The 17,770-nt window shown below is 39.6% G+C and overlaps 1 protein-coding gene across 4 annotated transcripts in view; it reads right to left on the bottom strand.

The window, feature by feature from the left end:
• lrp8 (low density lipoprotein receptor-related protein 8, apolipoprotein e receptor) overlaps positions 1-17,770 on the bottom strand; it is a 181,186-nt gene that overhangs the window by 10,681 nt on the left and 152,735 nt on the right. For all 4 annotated transcript variants that reach the window (XM_067596388.1, XM_067596390.1, XM_067596389.1 and 1 more), the window contains exons 14-17: positions 11,142-11,283; positions 7,016-7,168; positions 4,252-4,644; positions 353-421 (exon numbers count right to left, since the gene is read on the bottom strand). In XM_067596388.1, coding sequence (XP_067452489.1) covers positions 353-421; positions 4,252-4,644; positions 7,016-7,168; positions 11,142-11,283 — 757 coding nt within the window. The remainder of the gene's footprint in view (positions 1-352; positions 422-4,251; positions 4,645-7,015; positions 7,169-11,141; positions 11,284-17,770) is intronic.

The following is a 17,770-nucleotide window of genomic DNA, read 5'->3' as shown; positions in this document are numbered from 1 at the left end:
TTTTTTCTAGCCGTAGGCCAGGAGGCTATTGTTGGATAATAGCACAGCTCAGTACATTTTCTCAATTACTAAACTATTGGTTACTTTCTGCTCAAACATCACTGTTGAGGCTAGTGTAGAACCTATATGTTCAAAAGTCAGATATAGTTATTATAACTGAGTCAAAAACACACTAATTTTAATCAGTCAGGTGGGAGTACAAACACTCTAAAGGCCAACCACATGCAAACATGTGCACACACATACAAACCACATACACACAACATGCAGGGCTTAAATGACAAGCAGAGACGGAGAAGCAAGGAGGGAGAAGCAGCAAAGACAACACAGCGAGAAAGTCAAGAGTACTCACCGATAGGAATGACTATTCCCAGAACAGCTACCGTGATGTTGTTACCTATGAGGTAGTGATCACTTGCAGCTGAGATGAACAGAAAGAGAGGTAAAAAGAAAAAGAGAAACAAAATCTAAGCAAAATGTTCTCTTCCAAAAAACACCCTCCCCAAAGGCCTTGCTGGAGGAAAAACAAAAGTTTGCTGCAGCAGAGAAGCATCATGCTGGGGGGGAAAAAAAACAACATATTTGCATAATATAATGGCAGGAAATCCATCTGATTTCACTTTGGACTGTTTTTTTTTTCAACTGCATGTGTAAATGAAATGCGGATGAATCATACCGTATAAATACAATGAGATGCTTTTTAATACAAGAGGAGGAAAATGCAATTCCAGAAAGCAATGCATCAGAATTTGTACTAATACTGTTCAAAAACTAATTTGGATTTAAGGAGCAATACATCATTCACAGGAGCTTTAAAACGTGTTGCGTGACCTTGAAGGTGAACTCACTATACTGAAATATTGTTGCATCAGATTGTTTGTCAAGTCTTTCATATATTTGAGCCACTCTGTTGTGCAGAATACAGTATCTAATAAGGTGCAAAAATATCTAGACATGCTTTGAATCCTCAGTCTCCACTCTCCTTCAACTCTAACCCCAACAGGTTGGTGTGGAGCTTTGACATTAATCCTGCTCCCAAACCTCCTATTAGCAGCGGGCCAACCATTAGCCAAAGTGTGATCAGATGGCAATAATGAAGTCTAGTGAGGAAGATTAGCAGAAGAGATCACAGTGCTGGCCCCCGCATACTGTTACGCAGGCTTGTACTAAAAAAGAGACTCCGTGAGGGCACAGTTGGGATGTGACAGATGGGACATAGAATTAAGACACCAATCATTAAGAGAATAAACCGCCTTCAGTAAATGCAAACACAACACATGTATACTGTAGAGAGAAAGAGACTTCCATAAAGAGACACAGCAGGTGATACGACTTCAGGCCAAGCTGTGAAGCGTCTGAGTCAGCAGAATTAAATCTGGCTTTTCTTAAAGTATGAGTGACGTCGAATGGGTCCTAAGGCTCTAAAAGACGGATTAATAGAATCTTATTAAAGCAGCAGTTATGAAAGGAGAAGTACTGGAAAGTAAAAGCAGAGAAAGAGAGAAACAGAGAGAAAAAATGCAGAAGAGCTCGGAAAAAAAAATCTCAATTTCATTAAGGCTATTATTGTCGGAGGGATTTTAAATTATACCTCTATGAAAATGTCATTATTTTTATTTGGCCCCATTGCATACCATATGACACAAAATGTCATACAGAATCATTATGTGTAGTATACTTTATACAGTAAATAAACACGCCTCTTAAATATACATGGTGTAAATATACATGTTTTGAGTTGAGTGTAAGGATTGTCTGATCATCTGTCTTTATATAAACTACTTATATTAACACATGCTGTGTATTGAAGGTCTGAAACTAACGGTCATGTTCATCATCGATTAATCTGTTGATTATATTTTCGATTATCGATTAGTGATTTGGTCTTAAAAATGTAAGTAAATGGTGAAAAATGTTGATCACTGTTTCTCAAAGCTGTCTGACCAACAGTCCACAACCCAAAGATATTCAGTTTGCTATCATAGAGGACAAAAGAAATCAGAAAATATTCATATTTAAGAATATTTAAGAGGAGAAAATTAACATTTTTCTTTCAAAATGATTGAAAATAATTATCAAAATAGTTGACAATTAATTTTCTGTTGACCGACCAAACGATGAGTTGACTATTTGTTGCATCTCTAGTACACTGTCAGAAATCCACTGAAGATTTTCATGGTCCTCTATGCTCTGAAAGTTATTTCAAACAATTCTAATTTCAGAGTTTTTTACTTTCCAAATTCACGGCCATCAATATTAATCTCATAGCACAATGTGCAGTATACAGCAAACAGCATTTTTAAAAAGTTTCTCCAGTTTAATTGAAAGATTGATGAATAATTACTGGCATAAAGAGTGGAAGGTTCAAATTTCTAAGAGCATTGGATGCATTTGAGCTTTGTGTACCAGCTGCTGTTTATCTTCTTTCCCCCCCCCCCCCTCCCTCCACAAGCCAGCCGCAGCGCAGCACATGTGTAACAGCTGATGCCGGTAAACTTGACAGTGTGCATTGAGTTGAAAATTATAACACATGGCCCGTGGGTTCAGAAACACGTCTTGCTCATGCCCCCATTTTCTCATCCGTGTCTGCTCCACCTCTCATCTGGAGCACTTGTGGTGTGGTGAGGATGCTGACAACTTCTGAGACGAGAGGAAACATGTTCTTGCTTCTTAGCAGCTCTGAAAAATCCAAGGCCCCCCCCCAAAAAAGTGATGAGACTAGCTGGAGCAGCCTTTCGCTCTAATTCCCAGAAAATCACTTTCTTTCTTGCCTCTTTTCCATCCCGTCTTTTCTTATCCTAGTAAATGCCGTTTTTCCTCCCAACAGTGTGTCACTTTTTAACTCCCACCCTCCCTGTTCAAGCGCTTGACTGTCATGTTCCTTTTTGTGCTTTGTTCGTTCTTGTTCCTCTATAGCCTCTTTATCGTCTCTCTTACCTCTTCTTTAGTTTTTTACGCCTTGCTCTTTTTCCTCATTCATTTCCCTATCCTCCCCATGTCTTTTATTCTTCCGTTTCCTCCGACTTTCACACACACTCAACTCTAACTTTCATCATCCTTCCTGTGTAAACGAATGAGCAAAACAAATCGCGCATCCACATTTCTAGAAACTGCTTTCCAATAACACAAAAACTTCAAAAATGTCTAAAATGGTACACTTACAAGAGTTAGAACTGTTATCTATATATTCTAATGAGGAACAAATAGCAGCCTCAGCTGTGTGACAGTTACCACTATCTCTTGTTTATGTCTTTATGAAGCAAACTCAACTCAACTTTATTTATATAACACTTTACACACAACAAAGTTGATCCAAAGTACTTAGAGCCCATAGTGACAAACCAGACCTATAGAGAGAGAAATACCTAAGCTGGTTAAGTTAGGCACAGTTAAAGGCTAATGAGCAGAAGTGTGTTTTAAGGTGACACTTGAAGATCTCAATAGTTGGATGGCGGGAGGAAGAGAATTTCATAATTTTTGGGGCAGCAATAGTGAAAAAAATTCAAAAAGAAAGCTGAAGTCTCTGATTTCTGCAAGCATGTAGTGTGCAGCACAGCAGCATATCAATTTTGCTTTGTGTCACTATCCAGGATTCTTCTCCACATACAAATACAATTTAAGTCTTAGCATGGTTTTGTGTTTCGTAAACCGTTGTTACTGTTGTTATATCCTGCTGTCATTTTTTTTGTCTGGGCAACAAACTGTAAAGTGGTATTTTTCTGGCGCACCAGTAAAGCTTGATTGGTGCGAGTGCGAAGAACGCTGCCAGTTTTAAGAGAGCGCCAGTGAATAAAAGAGAGGAGGGGAGAGATGGAGGGAGAGACACAGAGAGAGAGAGAAAGACAAAGAGAATGAGAGAGGCTGTCAGAAAGTGAGGATGAGTGATGAAAGGTGGACGGCGAGAGTGGAGGGGACTGTCGTTTGTTAGCTCTGACAGCTCTGTTGCACGCTGCTCATGAGGGCCCGGCTGCGAGCAGACACAGATACACTTGAGAGTATGTATGACAGAGAAAAGTGGAGAGAGAGAAAGAGGATGCACAGCAGATAGACGGATGGTCACACAGAGAGACGAAGGGGAAGAGATGCCGGACAGAAGAGAGAAACTGATTTAAGTAGAGGTTTTGAGTTCCCTGCTGCTTTAATGGCAGTTTGTAGCGGCAGTGATGACAGTGGAGCATTTTACACACAGAACGACACACATACTGTACACTCACTCTCCAATGCACAAACCCTCCTCACCCTGATCCTTACCTCTGTGGGAGAGGTTGGCGTTGCTCTCTCTCTGAATACTGTTGGGGGCCACTGGGCCCAATAGAGGTGTGTGTGTGGATGTAGACCTTTGACTGGTGCTGCTGAAACTGGTCGTCTCTGTACTCGTGGCAACAGGGGTCCGAGGATGCTCGGTGGAGGTGCTCCTCGGGGTCTGAGAAGGTGGCTGTGGTGTCAGACGCCTGGCCGGGGGTCTGAGTGTGGTAGCAGCAGCAGCAGCAGCAGCAGCAGCAACAGTAGTAGTAGTGGTGGTGGTTGTGGGTGGAGTCGTGGTGGTGGCTACAGTTGTGCTAGTGGTCGTTCTAGTGGTTGTGGTGGGGGATGTCATGGTGGTGGTGGTGGTTGGAGCTGCTGTCGTGGTTATTCTGGGTCGAACTGCACGGGAGAAACAGAACAATAATCGTTAGCGTTTGGATTTTGGAGGTTTTTTCACTTCTTGTAATATTTCTGCTGTGTGCATCAATATACAGCATGTTGTGGTAATTGAATGAAAATGATGAAAATGGTCCCAACTCCCCAGAGTTTCAAATAAATCTGGGCGATATGATTCAAATAATTACTGGGAAAAATCTTGACACCTACATATATCACAATAAGGCAAATGAATACAAAATAATATATAATGTACTGTAAGGAAATTAAACTGATGTTCAAAGCAATGAACTATGTTCCGCTCTTACACATCACAAAGACCACTTAAATAATTTTATCATGCTTGGAATCATTAATTTTGATAATAGAATTTTTACCACAATAACAAGATTTTATATCATCATGTGATTGCACTGAAAGTCAATCACAGATAAAAGTAAATTATCACCCAGTCCTGGTTTTTGTATTGAAATATGACTCAATAGCTAACATGGCTTATAAACCTCTGCTTTGTCTCAGAAGGGAACTGTAGATCAACTATCACTTTCACAACCATTTATAAAAAGTCATCTTTCTGACAGCTCCAACTCCGCCAACACTGATCATTTATTTGTGCATCAATATTGTATAGAACACACGCCACCACTGACATAACCTTTCTGTCGGTGATGTCAGACAAAAAGTCATTTGATAGAAAATGCTGCAAAACAGACAAGGCCTTACTCCAAACTAGACAGATACATAAAGCAGACAGCTGGAGAAACATAACATAAGGAGACATTTTATCAAGAAATATGTCCTGCATGAGGAAGCCCAAAAAATTCAGTGCACATGTACTCTCTGTGTGCATGTGACTGCGTGCTCAATGTCCATGTTCCCTCTCCTGTCCTTTCTCAGGGGGATTCTCTGAACGCTGGCCTACATACATCCTCATTTCTCTTTCTCTCTTTTCTTTGTGTCAGCTCCTTTTTCTTCACCTGTGCAAACATGTGATGCAAAACAGAGCGGGTCCATTAAGGATAACAATTTAACAAATGTTGTGACTGTAGAGGCATGGGGATGGGCTGACGGGTGAAATAAGGTCAGCAAAATAATGGAGGAGTGCTGGGAACACGGGTAAGCTAGGAGAATCCCCGATCCACCTTCTAAGATGGTGTTACTGTAAGCATGAGTATCAAATTCTCAAAATTTGAGTTGGCTTTTGAATCCACCGTAATTAACACAATAACTTTTTAATATGTTGTGTTGCTAACAACTGATGTTGTTGAATACGTATAGATTTTTTTGGGATAAAAGCTGCAATAGTCGATACGCCGTTTTATGTTGGTTTTTGGGGTAAATATGAATTCATGTATGAGTATAAAAGCTGATTGTGCATGAAAGCAGACTACATAAAATTCCACCCTAGCAATAGTGAAACTTTTACATTTGTATTGGTATTCAATATATACTTACAATTTCAAAAGGAATCAGCACTTTTCCACCAAATATTTTGGGGGAAAGCAGTACAGGAAGCTACTTTAAAGAAAACCATTAAAGAAATGAACTAGTCTTGGTCTAGCTGTGATGAGGGAAGAACCTACATCATATTTTCAATGAATGACATGAAAGGCCATTATTTACATTATTATACCACACCAAAAAATGTACCTCTTCATATTGACTTCAACCTTTAATGGCACTGGAAATGTTTCCCATGGTCATCCATGTATAAGGTTGGAAACCCTCAATATACTGAATAGTTTAAAGGGGAACGTTTAAATATAGATATGTATAAATACTTAATAATGAGGTGGACTCCTTTTAGCAGTGTTGAGGGAGTGAAACCCCAGACCGGTTTAATATCCTTATGGCCTTGCGCTCCATTTCTCAGCATTTACATACATTGAAATGAAATTTGTCCTGCATTTGACCCATCCTATACACTAGGAGGAGTGAGCAGCTGTAGTAGGCAAACGGGGAAGCAACTTGGGGTTCAGTGTCTTGCTCACTTGGACACACAGACAGGGGGAGCCGGGGAATCGAACCACCAACTCTGCGGTTAGTGGATGACCCGCTCTACCTCCCGAGCCACAGTCGCCCGTGTCACTGTGATTACAGCGATGTAGACTAAATGTAACATTCCTCAGCATAATTTCTTTAATTAACTGTCAGGACAGCTGCCTTGCTCAGTCATTCTTAGCAGACAGGGAGATGAACCGCTCTGAAGGAGACAGGCCATGACCTACTGCTCCCAGGTTTGCAGATGACCTGAAAATGAACACTCATGTAAATAACACAGGCTCATATTACCTTTGAGCCTGAAGAAGGAAAATTCCTCTACAGTGTGCTCCCGGATCATGTGATTTATTGGTTCAGAGTGTGACCGACTTACCCACGGCGCAGCGCCTCATATCTGGTCCCAGCTCCATGCCGTCAGGACAGGCACAGGTGTACTTGGGGGAGTGGTCTGTGATCTGAGGGGCCTTCAGACAGAGGTACTCACAGCCACCGTTAGGCAGACTGCCCATGTTACAGGTGTCCGGGGCTTGAGGGACACACAGAAATAAAAGAGAGGTTAAAATGGTTTAGAAAAATGTGATTTTCAAATAAAATAAATGATTCATTTGTTTTACATGTTCCAAAGCCTTGTATCTGCATAGAAAACTGTATTTAAAACCATAATTTATAAACCTTCAGTATTTACATGTATATATATTTGGTGCTTTCTCCAAATGTGCAAATTGAAATCCAATGTCAGGTTGATGAGCACAGAGGTTTACGAGTGGAAAAGAATATTAAGAATTGAAGACAGAGCCCCGGTTGTGGGTCTCGGTCAGCATCAAAAGCATCACAGTAATTGTGAAGTGAATTCAAGCTGGCACAGCATGTACTTTTTTTTTTTTTTTTTAAGAAAACCGCAAAGAAAAGTTGAAGGCTCTGTACAAAAGTGCAGCACAGAGCCTACATGACTTAGCAAAACATCTTAGTGAATGTTTTTGCTTTATTTTCATTGTATTTTCTTCAGTGTGTTTTTGCTTATTGTACCTGATCTTTGACTAAATTTTTCATGTCAAAACTCTGGATTATCAAAATACTGCACCTCAAATATAGAAACAAAGCACAAGGTCTTGAATATTATCATGTCAGGGTCAAAACTGCTTGCAGTACTTACTGCTAGCTATTCATCTTTATCTTAAAATGTAGTGAACTGCAAAATAACATATTTAAACCAACTTTAACAGTCTTTTTAAGATACCTGTTTCTTCTATGACCTATTTTCAGGTCCAATAAAGAGATGCTTGAGTCTAAACTTTCTTTTTTAAAATCGCTACACTGAAATAAAACATTTACATGTAGTTCCCTAACCCAAGACTCCAAAAATATTGCTACTCTTGTCATGTGGGGAAGCACCAGAATTAGGTCAGGTCGTGGTCGATTCTGCCTCCTGACTTGTGCATAGTTTTAGAGAGCAGCACATCAGAGGAATCATCTGCCGTCAGGGGAAGAAGCAACATCACTCACATACACACAGTGAGATTTTAATAAGCTAGGAATACATTTGTGCTACTTATACAGTATCTCAGCATAACTGTTCATGTTATATGAACAGCTGTATAAATTAAATTCTCTGAAGCATCTTCAGTTCCTTGCTTTCTATATTAAGAAGCGATGGAACTCTACGCGTAAACACATGTTGTTGAAATGCCACACAGTTATAATACATTTAAATCTATGCTGAGGGGAAAAAAGGGACAGAAGGGGAAGGCGAGAGGAAAAGGATAGGAGGACAGTAGAGAGGAAAGAAGTCAAAGAACAGAAAAAGAGAGGAAAGGAGGTGGAAGGGAGGCGATAGGAGAAGAAATGAGAGAAGATGAGGACAGTGGAGGAAAAGAGGGTAAATGACAGGAGAGGTGCAATAGCTCCAGTGTCCCCTCCTCTCCCTCTGCACTCCCTCCCTTTATATCTAGAGGAAGAACTAAAACATGGAACCTTGGCTTCAAAGCACAGCTGGATGGAAATAAATATATAAATATAAATAATAAATATAGCACGACAAAGAGAGGACAGAGAGGGAGACTCTTTTGAGGAAGTGTGCCGAAAAATGAAGGCACGTTGAAGGGGGGTAACAGAAGCATCTGTGTTTGAATGTGTGGGGGTGTATTGTGGCAACAAATCATTAAGTTTCCATTTAGGGTATGTATGTATAGATATTCACTGACAATGAGAATGAAAAACAAGACAATAAGATTGAGTTGACCTTGCAAATTGCGTGAGTCAAAGTTTCATTTAATTTAATATTGTAATACTGCTAATATCCTCACAGGGCAGATAGAGTTCATTCATTATGTCTTCATTTAGCCTGGTTGGGGCTGGTTGTTTTATGTCTTGCTTTTGTCGGCATTTTGGAGAAACATGCTTAATTCTGTGATATCTCTTTGAGCAGAACTCTTGATTTATTAATGAGAGAATGCAATTAGCTCCCTACTGGCACTCAGGCAAGAATGCTTTGAGCTCTGAGTGAGGGGAGAAAACAAAGCGTGAAAAAACAGACTCACACGTGCAAATTGCTACCACACATTGTCAAACGTTTAAGTACACGCACACACACACACACACACACATACGCGTACACACACAGGAATGTGTTCACACACCTGGGAATGCATCCATCCTGGGAAAAAAAGTAACAAACACGATATTTGACATGCACAGCACACCCATCAACCTAATCACTAAGGTTGTAGTCTCCTGGTCGATTAGCTGGTCGATATGCTCTTGTCCGACTATATACTCTATGGTTAAATAATCTTCGTGTTACTTTCATAAGAAGTAAAGTGCTACACCAATAGCTTTCCAGGATTAATCCATTATTTCCTGCAGCGGGAGGGACAGACTGACAAATTACCTGTGAAAATGGGGGTGTATTCAAAACACCCCTGTCGTTTTCACAACTTTGAACTCACTCAACCTAATGGAGACTGTTAGGTCTAACTGTACTCAGCGTTTACTGAGTGTTTACTGAACATACTGAACGTATAATTATCACAACAAGAATCCCCACCAGGCTAAAAAAATATTTTTTAATGCCAAAAATAACGCAAAATATCCATTCATTCGGAAATCAATAGCGTTTGGGAGTCTCTGTGGAAGGAAACTAGGAAACTATTGGTAGCGTAACTCCGTTTAGGAATAGGGCATTGCGTAATATGTTTGTGTAGCAGGTGGGAAAGAGTGAGTGTGGACTGAGACAAACTAAGTAGATGTCATCATATGTTACCTACGTCAACACATAAATGACACAAGTAACCATTATAGAAGCATGAATGTACAGTATCTCTTTGTTTGGGACACAAACACGTGTAGACTGCTAAATAAAAATCCTTCCTGGGACAATGTAGACCATATCCTGAACACCCGCACAAGTGTTAAGACTTATTCTGGCTGATTACACCTCTGCTCATGCTGCGACCACCTCATATGGGATCGATGGTAGCGATGGGAAAGATTCATGGTTTAAAATGCTGTGCATTGACAAAATTACATTGTATCCATTAAAACTGTGTTTAACCATCTTGGATTATGGATTTTGGCTCATGTGAGGTGTCCATGTTTGCTCGGTTGCCCGGCAGTTCCATATTGTTAAGTGCCAAGTTGGATATATTGCAACTTTCAGAAAAATCCCGGTTGAAGTGAAGGTAAAAGTCGGAATTTTTGGTAACTCTGTGTACCAGCGGGCCTTTTTCACAAAGAAGTTTTTGACAAGTCATAGAAAAAAGCACAGGTGTAAATAAAGAAGTTAATGATGATGAGTTTGCTGCTTCAGTTTCAGGGTCCTGGTATTGTGCATGCTGGCTCACTGTCACATTGTCATGGCTTACTGGAACACTTGATTAGATCCATTGTTCCATTGTTGATGTTACTGGTAACACCTGTGCTTTTCCTACTATGACAAGTGAAAATGTCTGCTGTAAAAAAGGCCTATAAAAATGATGGAGGTGTCCTGCCCTTACAGGTGAAAGAGAGCTAACAGAAGGAGTTATAAATCAAGCACAGCCTATATAGCCACATAGTCCTGAGAGGAGGTCCAATCAGACAAAAGAAGTCATAACACCTGCCTTGATGAATCATGGGTGTGTGGGACCTTTAAACAAATAAATATAGATATTTAGAAATAATCTGAAAAAGGATCATTTCATATATATGTATTTTTTAAATGGAAATAAAATGTCCTTTTGACAGTATAAGCAGTGCAATTGCAGCCCATGTAACCCCGGTAAAATTGTGAAATGTAAATCTTGGACTTGGATTGACGCTTTAGGTTTTGAGCCTTCAGTCCTTCACAAGTTTTGGAAATCATACCATAACCTTAATACAATGGTGTGTCTTTACACTGATTACACACTGATCTTTCTACCCTCAAATACTCAGAACTGACCTGCCAACAAAAAAAAGCACCAAAAAATGTTCCTAAATATCAAGCTGGCTGCGTATAAAAGCATCTCTCCAGCATGTCTTACCCTTGGGTTGCCTCTGTTCGTGGAACACCACCAGGTCCAGGGGGTTGTTGAGATGCTCTGCTACTTTTGCCACATCGTTCCCCGTCAGACGGTTGGCGCTGTAAATCGCTTCATCCTCCAAGTCTGTCCAATATATGCGATCCTGGACAGAAAGAGAGAAAGACAGTTAAAACAAAGACACATATATATACATGCTGACCCCTTAACTCTTCACCCTCCTTGATTCATAAATATGTTAGAAAAAACAATTGAATATAAAGCAGTATACATGCCAGTCACTCAGGCTGGCATACATAAGTGTCTAAACTATATCTAAATCTTATTTTCCAGGACACTTGACCTCACATTGAGGAAAGAGAAACATCTTCTAAATGAAGCTAACCACCTGCCCATTCTTATTATTGTCTGTAAGGTTCAAAAGTTGCCCATCTAGAGATCTACAGAGCAGCTTGACATTGACAAAGAAAGCAGTTTTTCATTCTGAATTATGTACAATATGCTCCCGGATCCCATGCATATCATTTGTAAATACGGTAACAGAAACTATGTAAAGTAACTCCCCTGGGAAACCCTGCAGTATATGTTTTTTGGTGATGAAACTCTGCAGTTTGTTGCAGAGGTGGCTGTTTGATCAAACCCATATACACTTAAATGTACCCGGTTTTGTTTGTGTGGGGATATTTTGCTACTGTAATCATCCTTTTTTTTTTCATTGAAATATGATTATATTTAGGTTTGTGGATGTACAATAAATCTAGAGGATAGACTCATTTTTAGAAGATGTTTTATGCCTGGGGTAGCTTTAATTAAATCTTTAATTTGAGAAATGACAGGTTAGAAGGGCCCATTTAAAACATTATTTATTGAAGTAAGGTTAAAAGCATTGCATTTTAATCAAGGAGAGGTTTAAATAGACTGAATAAGTTATATCCTGACGGGGAGTGTGCTGCATTAAAGTCGAGACGAAAAGAAAAATGCCTTTTTAACCCTTTTAGATCACATTCCCAGTAAAAAAAACAACAACCAAACAACAAAAAATCATTTTCTTTGTATTCTAATATCAAAATCCAATCATGTTTTCTTCCTGTAAAACAAAATATGATGTGTGCTTATGTAGACTTGAACCAACAAATTTCAACCAAAAATATCCTGACATCCACCCATCAATCAATCCTCAACTTTTAGCAGCACAGAGCTATGATTCATTATAACACACAAACTTTTCAACGTTCAAATCAAACTCCTCCCAACGTTACATCCCGCCTGTCTAAGTTAGATACTCTCTCAGAAGTTAGATACTCTCGAAATGCTGTTTCATCTGGACTTTAACTGCATCCTCTGATACTTTCAGCATTCAACACTCAATCCTGCCGGTCGATCAATGATGGCTGAGGAAATAATACTTCCAAATTAGTGCACAGTTATTGAGTCAGATCACCATATGGTTAGGATATTTTTTAGTTAAAATGCAGTACCCCTTGCAGTACTTGTATCATGAATAAAGTCACAACTGAATTTGTAATCAAAGATACTGGAGTAAAAAATTCTCTCTGATATACAGTAGTAACAGGTCTACACTGCTCTGAAACACTGTGTGGTCATTAACTACCAAAGACTGGTATTTTCTGATGCATCTATCTATTTCTTAGTCATCCTAAGAGTACTCCCGATTTAACAAATTTAATTAGACAAAGAAGTTTGGCATCTTTTGGAGATTACAAAATAGTCAAAATAACTTCCTCAGTGCAGTGGCAGACAAGTGTCTTTTACAGTAAAACACATATCAAGTCTGCAAAGAGGCTGTCCTCTTGAGAAAAAACATCAGCCCTGGTTGTTTGTCGTAAAAACTTAAAATACCAGTGGTTATGTTTAGTGGCAAAGCTGAAAATGTTGTGACACTTCTGCAAAGATGTGGAGAGGAAGTCACGATATGTGGCTGGATGTGCAATGTGCTCGACTTTAACCCTAACCAAGAAGTTTTAGCTGCTTAAAATGAACCATATCGTAACTATCTGGGTGGCATTGGATAACACTCATATGATACATAGTATGTATGGCAGCCTGTGTTCCTGAGCTACAGCAACACTAGAAAACAGGCCATCCATGCTGACTACTGGCCTGGTATACTTACTTACGGTTACTGTTTCTCTCTATTGTAAAACTTCAATGTGTAAAGTGCTGTAGAGTAAAAAAAAAAAAAAAAAACATAATGAAGATATGTTGTTCCTGTCTCCATTAGTTTCTCCTATACAACCTGTAAAAATAAGGAATAAATACTTCAAGCTCTGACATGTAAAGTAATTCTCTCATCTCTCTCTCCCTTAACAGCTCCTCACAAATTCTCTTTAGTGATACTACAGGATGACGGCACTCGGTTTCCACGGCAACCTAAGACTTCTCCGTCGACGCGGGCGCACATCAATTAAGCAAAACACAGAAAATGACAGCAACAGACGCTGAGATCACAGGACGAAAGGTTAAAAAAAAAGAAAAAAGAAAGAACAAAGACAATTCAAGAAGGTGAGTGTGAGACAGAGAGATGAAACAAGTCACTATGGCTCATATATGTATTTCTTATTAGGCTGAGTTTGTGTTTACAGTTTTATGGTCTTCTTATAGGTCAGAAACCTGCAGGGGTCCAACCACAGATGTGTCTGTGCATATTTAAGTAAGTATCTGTGTATATCTGTGTGTGGTTCAGTTACTGCTGTAATCCATGCTCTCCATTTGTACTGGGCTAGTGGACTTAACCTTTCTCTCACCTTCTTCTTTTCTATCTTTCACTGAGCTCTCTATCTTTCCATCTCCCCCTCACTCAGATTCAGATAACCTTTACTTATATGACAGTAGTGCAGAAACAATGAAAGACAAATATCAGCCATGTTGATGAGACAATACTCAAATCTATCATTTCACCTTTGTCTTTGTCTTTCTGTCTCTGTGAATGTCTTTCTAAGGCTCAGTCAGCCTGTTTTTTTTCTCTTTCAATTTCCCCGCTGTCAGTCTCTGCATCGGTCACCTTTTCTCACCTTGAAAGCGACAAACAGCAGCGCAGGCCCCAGCAGGTCAATACTCTTCATTGTGGGATTGAGGTGAATCTTTCATGTGTCAAAGGATGGGCCAGAACTTCTATACACAAAACACACAGATGCTCTCCTGAACACATGACATTGCATCACATCAGTCGGAGCTCTGTCTGCTGTTGTCAAGGGGATGAGAGCTCATCTAAATGGATGTGAAGTCTTTTTTAGGGTCAAGGGGAGAAAAGCCCTTGATGATTTTTATCATGATTCTGTCCCAGAAGAACCTTCTGACAAATACTGGGGCCTTTTAACTGACACATTTGCTTGATTAGCTTCGGGTGCCTCCTGCATACTTAGATGTCATGCTAGAAAACAAATACAAATGGAAGCTCAGACAAAACCAACCCATTGAACTTTTGAAGCCTTTGATATTTTGTGTTTGATTTGCACTGCTTGTTGCATCAACCCAAGTTATAAAAAATGTATGTAGCCTTGGTGTTAAATCTTTATAGGAATCAAATGATGTTAGGATGCATTTTTCTGTTAATCTCCACTAAGCTGCAAAAAGAGTATTAAAGCTCTTTCACATGCATGGTACACCCACACAGGTGTTCCCAGTTCAGTTGATTAGACCTCTTCTCAGGATTGTGGGTGTTTACAGACATTATTTGATTGACACGTTCCTCACTATTCCGTTAAAGCCGTGGTAACGCATGCTCTGTTCTCTACAAATATATAATTTAATGGTCATTCACTTAAAATGATCCCAGTGTGAATAATGACTTCAAAGGATGTGTCCTGTTTCAGTGTGAGCACTGACTTTGACATACTAATTTTCACTGTTTACAGTCTATGATGACTTAGTTAAATATTTCAGTACTTATTATTAATATTAACTTATTATTATCTCAGTCCTACCTGTGACTTTATGTCCTTTTTTTGGAGCTTAATGCCAGGAAATCTTGTTGGACTGAAGGAAAATATGATCATAGCTGACTCCCAAATCCATACTACATACTAATTCAAAGCAGGTTTTCAGTATGTCGTGTAGTGTAGTGTCCTCACTGGAAAAGTGACATCATTGAGCATACTGAAAACAGCCAGTATGCATACTAAAAGCCCATTCTAGGCTCAAGTCTTATGCTGCATCCAAAATCCATGCAACCTACTAATAATATACTTTTTTAACAAGTAATCACTGTTTTTGCAGTTATTATACATCAAATGAAGCCTACCACACATCTCATACCAATACAGAAACATGTTTACTTTTATTTTACTCAGGGAGTTTTCACTGAGAGGAACACGCTGATCACATTCACACACTTACACACATTCATACCTGAAAGCTCCACTGGAGCAGTTGGGATTAAGGGCCTTGCTGGAGGGCAACTCTGTGGTGGTAATGAAGGAGGGGCAATCCCTGTTCTTTTACTTTCCCCACCCAGATTTATCTCGCCTGTCTGGGGATTCAAGCGGCAACCTTCCGGTCACAAGCTCGCATCTCTAACCCCACCGCTGCCCCACAATATAATCTGCAACCTCATACAACTGGCAAATTTGAAAATCAATTTCTTTTCCTGCTTTTCCCTTATCCGTTTTTCTTCTTATTTTCATGAGCAGCCTGTACGCTACCAGGCATGTAATCCTTCTACATGTACAGTTTTTCCCTTGACCGTATCTGCTGCACATTGCATTCTTTTCGTCTGCATACTGTCTATTTGAGTACACTTCATTTTGTCACTTTTCCAAAGTGAACACTCTACATACTCAAAGCCTGCCTAGAATTAGAAAGTAGTATGATTTGGGACACAGTGACAGTTTGATTGATGGTGCAAGTATTGCATAATTTTCATAGTAAAAAATGTAAAAAACTATTAAGTATGTGGATTTCTTTTATACGAATGGCAAAAACAGAATAGTATTAAGATAAGTATATAGTATATACTGCACACAATAACTACATAGTATGGAATTGGGACACAGCACATATTTTAACTTTTCTTGCAGGGTATGTGTAGGTTGGAGGTCTGAGCAGACACAGACCTCCTGGATGTAAAGATCATTTAAAATCTGTTTACTTCGGTGTTGAGTTCATGGCAAAAGGACAAATCTGTGCCTTAGTGCCTTTATATTCTTTCTTCCTGTCAGTGTTTATTTCCATTGTCTATTTCTCCACCATCATCCTCTCTGCTTCTTTTTCCCCAAACTCATCTCATCTTCTCCTCTATCCCCTGTAGTCAAACAAAAGAGAGGATGAGAAGTAATTCAATGACACTAAAGCAAGAGAAAGAGAAAACATTACTCTCTGCATGCCTTCACCATCTACACTTCCTCAGGGCTTGGTGTCCAGGCAGGGGGTGGACACAGACTGGAAGGGTTTGTATGTCTATGTGTGTGTTTGCGTGTGTTTGGAGGTGGCGTGTTCAGACTTTCAAATAGGAGCCCTATATCTTTCCTCTGCACTGTTAAGACACATCAGTGTATTGATGTGAAGTTTGTAGATCATTTGCCCATGTGGAGTGACTATTTAATGTGTTTCAGCGACAGCACTGATGGGCTATGTATGCCATAATTCAAATTTTAGTTGTTTTGTGAGAACATCGGCCAAAACTGGGACTGGTAAAAATAAAACATTTTGGTCCCCATAAATGTCCTTGTTCACAATTATTATCATTTTTGTGATTATCTCAGCTCCCCATTTAACTTCAAGATGTTATGCATGGATGAAAGGTACATTTGATTTCAAACTGAGCCCTAAAACTCTAAACTTTAATACCCAACAGATCTTATATCTAAGGACCGTCAGATCCCTCCCCTGCAGAAATGCAAAGCTGGCAAACCTCAGTTTACAATGACCTATAACTCAAGTCTGAGTCTGTATACATTTACTAAATTATTTTTTCATCTTTACCATGACATACAACCAAACCTCACCAAAAATAATATTTCTTCTAAAATGCATTATATAAGATTTGCTGCAGCAATCTTGGTGGTTTTATAATCCCAGTCATTCTGGTCAGTCAGAGGTGGTAAAGAGATGCATTCATCAACATCTCTATTTCAGTAAACATTGCCCTATTATCTGGTGTAAAGTATTGTTCCTAAACAGGACTAAACTGGACCTGGTAGGCATTTTAACACAGACTCACACCCAGAGTGATTCCTTGAAGCTCATTTACCAGATTTAATTGAATGAACAAAAAGGTTCAGCGTTTTTGTTCACAACTGAAACCAGGCAACTCTGAAGAAACAAACTTCCCATTATCGGTCTGTTGGGAACGGGACAACCCGCTGCCCTGCTAAAAGATTTTTAATTTGGTTCGTATCATAACCAGAACAGAACAAAGACCAGAAGAGCCGAGGGCTATTAATCTCCAGGGATGAACTTTCACTGCTGCCTGAAACGTTGGGTTTTCTTCCTCTCTCTTCCACATGCACACACATCCACGCACACATGCGCACACACAGCTGGACATGATGGATGTCCCCTTTTCCCTTTGCTTCTCATCCTCACAGTGTGTGCAGCAAAGAGAGGAATGGAGAAAGCACTTCCTACTGATCACATTTCACCTCTCTCTCCCCCCCCCCACCCCCCCATCCTCG

The sequence above is a fragment of the Thunnus thynnus genome, chromosome 8, assembly GCF_963924715.1.
Source record: "Thunnus thynnus chromosome 8, fThuThy2.1, whole genome shotgun sequence".
Lineage (NCBI taxonomy): Eukaryota > Metazoa > Chordata > Actinopteri > Scombriformes > Scombridae > Thunnus > Thunnus thynnus.
This window is presented reverse-complemented; position numbering and strand designations above follow the sequence as displayed.